This window comes from Parasteatoda tepidariorum, chromosome 8 (genome assembly GCF_043381705.1).
Source record: "Parasteatoda tepidariorum isolate YZ-2023 chromosome 8, CAS_Ptep_4.0, whole genome shotgun sequence".
Classification (NCBI taxonomy): Eukaryota; Metazoa; Arthropoda; class Arachnida; order Araneae; family Theridiidae; genus Parasteatoda; species Parasteatoda tepidariorum.
In genome coordinates this window covers 3,727,907-3,731,842 of record NC_092211.1, presented here as the reverse complement: position 1 = coordinate 3,731,842, position 3,936 = coordinate 3,727,907, and the positions used below count along the sequence as shown (strand labels likewise).

Genomic DNA, 3,936 nt, shown 5'->3' with positions numbered 1-3,936 from the left:
TTAGTTTATGGCATAATTTGAGATATATATATATATATATATACTACTACTACTACTACTACAACTACTAAATTGTTCCGTGTCAAGGCCTTCTTTTGTCAATGAGTTGTTGTTCTCGTCGTTTATTACACTCTTGAACAAATTTGAAGTTTTAGCTTTAAAAAAGATTAAATTTACTACTATATAAAATCGAAATTTCTTTTACACTGTAATTGCGCTTAAAAATTGAATATGCTAAACTGGTTTATATCACTTTTTTTTACGATTTTAAAAATGATTCTAATTAAACCGTAGCTAGTGAAAAAATTTAAGCTCGAGCTGTTCGTACTACGTAAAAGAGAAAAAACTAGAAATAAAACCACCGCAAATGTAGCGTGCTTTCACAAGAAAAAATTATTAACGGTTTGAAAAAAAACTACCTCGTATGTACGATATAATTTTTTATAAGTCCTGGTTTGCCAGGGCCTTCTATTTCTCTCTAAAGCATGTTAGATTTTAAATGGTTCTACCGAAAGTTTTTTCTCTTTTCTGAGGTATAAACAGCTCTATTTTAAGCTTTGAGTTCTGAAGAAAATGGGAGTATTGTAATTTTTTGACGATAAATTTTGTTTTCGTAATTTCGGGTTTACACTGAGACATTGTATTCAAAACTGTAGGCTTGTATTCGAAATCTATGCTTAAGGAACTCAATACTACACAATTTATTTCTCACCATTAATGGTCACCTCTTTGCAAAAAACTGACATTTTTTCTCAAATAATATCTCGAAAAGCTATAAAATAGTTTGGATTTGATTATTGTTATTTTTGTTTCATTTTGCTAAATAAAAATTTTTTAATTAATGTAACCTCAAATGAACTTTTAATTTGCAATTGAAATACAACTAAAGTACACTTTCGTAATAGTTAAAAGATATGATTGATTTTGACTGCACTTCTTTATAATAATGGCATTTTCACATACATTTTATATACATTGAACAATTGATTTAAAAAAATAAATCAATAATTTTTTTAATAAAATTGTCTGTTGAATGAAATGAATTACATGAAAATTATTTGACTTGTTTTAAAAAATGACTCAAAAATTAGTTAATGCAAATTTTATTTATGTTTAAAAAATTTAAAATTAATTTTAAATTAGCACTTAATATAAGAAAAAATTAAATTTCAAGCGAAAAGTAATATTTAAACTAAAAATTTAATACTGAAACTAAAAATTTAATATTAAAACTAAAAATTAGCATTTAATTAAACTTAATATGAACTTTAAAAATTATCGGAATCAATGCATTTTTAAAGCTTACTAAATTTTCGATAACATTTTAAAATTAAGAAAAAAAAATGCCATACACAACAGCGTTCATTAAAATTTGTTGAAAATTTAATAAAAGTGTTGTTTTGGTTTCGAATTTTCGCGTAATGCATCAGAAATGTAGCTAGAAAAAGGTGCTGTATTGTTACTTTCCTGCAAAATAACAATTTATGCAGAAAAACACTTTTACAGACAAGCAAAAAGAATTTTCTTCTTAAGAATTGTAGGCCTAACGCGATTGATGTTTTTATCCGTCTATTTAATTCAAAAAGATTCATTAACTACTCTATTAGTGTTATGTTTTTCAAAATTATATTATTCCTATAAGGGAGCAGCATTTGTAGAGCTTCTTTCAACATCCGGTAGAAGATTCGTTTGTATTGGTTTAGATTTTTTTTTTTTTTTACATCATATTCGACTTATTTTTTAATAAAATTATTTGTTTTCGATAACGAAAAATTCGTTTGCATGCGGTAGTTATTCTGCTTTTGGAGTACAATGCATCAGATCACTAATTTGTTATCTGAAATTAAGATGTTTAAATTCCCTAAAGGCTCATTATGCCTAATTCAATAAAATAATGATTTAAAAAAAAAAAAGTCTGGAAAAAAATAGTCACGTTCTGCTATGACATCAGAGGAGGATAGAAAGATTTCCTGTTGGTTTTTTTGAATTTTTTTTTAGCATAGATAGTGAATTGTTCTAAGATTGAATGATAAAGAGGTGTTCTTTAAAAAAAAATCTTTTAACAACTGTTAAAAGAAATCTGTGTATTTATTATTAACTTTTAAAGTAATCTGTGTATTTTTTATTTATTAATTCTAAGACAAAAAAAATTGAATCTGCTCTTTTTATTTTTAGGCATATAGAAACTATTTAAATATTTTTTACATATTTGAGAACAAATGTCTAACTCGGTAATCAAAATATCAACTTAAAAATCCCTTTTTTTATCCTTCTCTTTATTATGGTACTTGTTACTGCGACCGATCTATACTAATTCAATCTGACCCAATTTTTGGGTTTATGACTACTAATGTTCAACTACGTAGCCTTGTAATTTTGAGCCCAATCCAGAAGACAAGGCATCTTCAGGATCCAGTACAGGGAAAAATTTCCTTTCGTGAAGGACTTTCTGAGGGAACTAACCCGCCTTTGCGCTACATGTAGACGAAGACCAAGAGAATCTCCCACGGTTAGCCTGGAGGCAAGGAGACTTTAACCCATGATCATACCGCTGAGGATATTTTACGGCAGCACTGTGGTCGGTACGAGTCAGATGCAGAATTCGTAACCCGGTTCACGTCATTGGAGGGCGAATGCTCTATCCCCTAAGCCATCGCGACACATGCTCTATCCGCTGAGAAATCGTGGCTCTCTAAATGAATATTGTAAAAGTGAATAGTGTATAAGAAATAAAAACATTTCATAACTAACAATACACTTAAAACCAGATTATTATTAGTAAAGAATTTTCTTCCTGATAATAATAATATTCTAAAATTTTAAATATAAAAAAAAATTAATGTGTATTTTGGAATGCTTACTTATATGTTGTAAGTATTGAATATATCTTTTTCTATTCAATTTTTTATTTATTATGATAACATTTTAATTACTTTCTTTTATTATTTAATACCTGGATATCAAAATTTCAATGGAGAACTTAAAAAAAAAAATTTTTTTTATTAACCTTTTATTTAATAATTTACTTTTCAAAATTCCTTTATTGTCACTTTTTATGTCATATTTACTCATAAAAAAATTATTGTTTAAACTAAATTAAAATGATTATTTCTGTATACATGTAAACAAAATTGTTACCTCCTTTCTTTTGAAATTTTAAATAATTGCCACTGATCAAACACGTTCCCTGGGTTGAGGTTGGTTGGAATAGTGGCCAGACGCGGATTATACTGGTAAGGGTTTTACTAACCTAGGTACGTATCCGCGTCTGAAAGGAAAGAAAGAAAGAAAGTGTATATGAAATATGTGAATATTATGCATGGATTTTTTTCAGGCCCTGTCCAAGGAGTAGTCTTCCAGTAGTGATGCTCACCCTCTACCAGAGAGACACCACAGAAGGAATCTGCAGACATTTTCAGAACCTCATTCGAACCCTTATAGAACACAAAACAACTCCCGATTTCTGGAAATTGCCTGTAAGTCATGTCAACTTTTGCATTTTTACAAAAACTATTAAACTGAGTAAAGGCATTCAAAAGTTAAGGTTTATTAAAATGTACCTACCCATTAGGTTATACAACGTGACAATTATTGAGTTATATAGAATAATAATTCCGGAAAACACTGAGTTCAAACATTTAAAACAAATTTTAAGAGTAACTGCAGATTACTAATTTAGTTTATGGCATTTATGGCATAATTTGTTTTAGTTTATGGCATAATTTGAGGCAGATGAATAGCGAAATTGTACAGTCGGCAAAAAAAAAAAGATATCACCCTGAATAACTTTCGTTCTAATGATCCGATTTTCACGAACTAAGTGTCAATCTTAATGGTTCCTGGGGGTGACCTCAAATATGCTAATTAATTAGTGCTAACTATTAATTAAGTTACGAAATCAGACACAAAAACGTACTTTCTCTGAATAAACATATA

The 3,936-nt window shown here is 28.4% G+C and overlaps 1 protein-coding gene across 2 annotated transcripts in view; it reads left to right on the top strand.

The window, feature by feature from the left end:
• Window positions 1–3,936, top strand: part of LOC107446022 (uncharacterized) — a 26,314-nt gene that overhangs the window by 3,828 nt on the left and 18,550 nt on the right. Inside the window, exon 3 of one of the 2 annotated variants that reach the window (XM_071184336.1) lies at window positions 3,335–3,476. The exons of the other annotated variant lie outside the window; for it this stretch is intronic. Coding sequence (XP_071040437.1) covers window positions 3,335–3,476 — 142 coding nt within the window. The remainder of the gene's footprint in view (window positions 1–3,334; window positions 3,477–3,936) is intronic. 2 annotated transcript variants of the gene reach the window in all.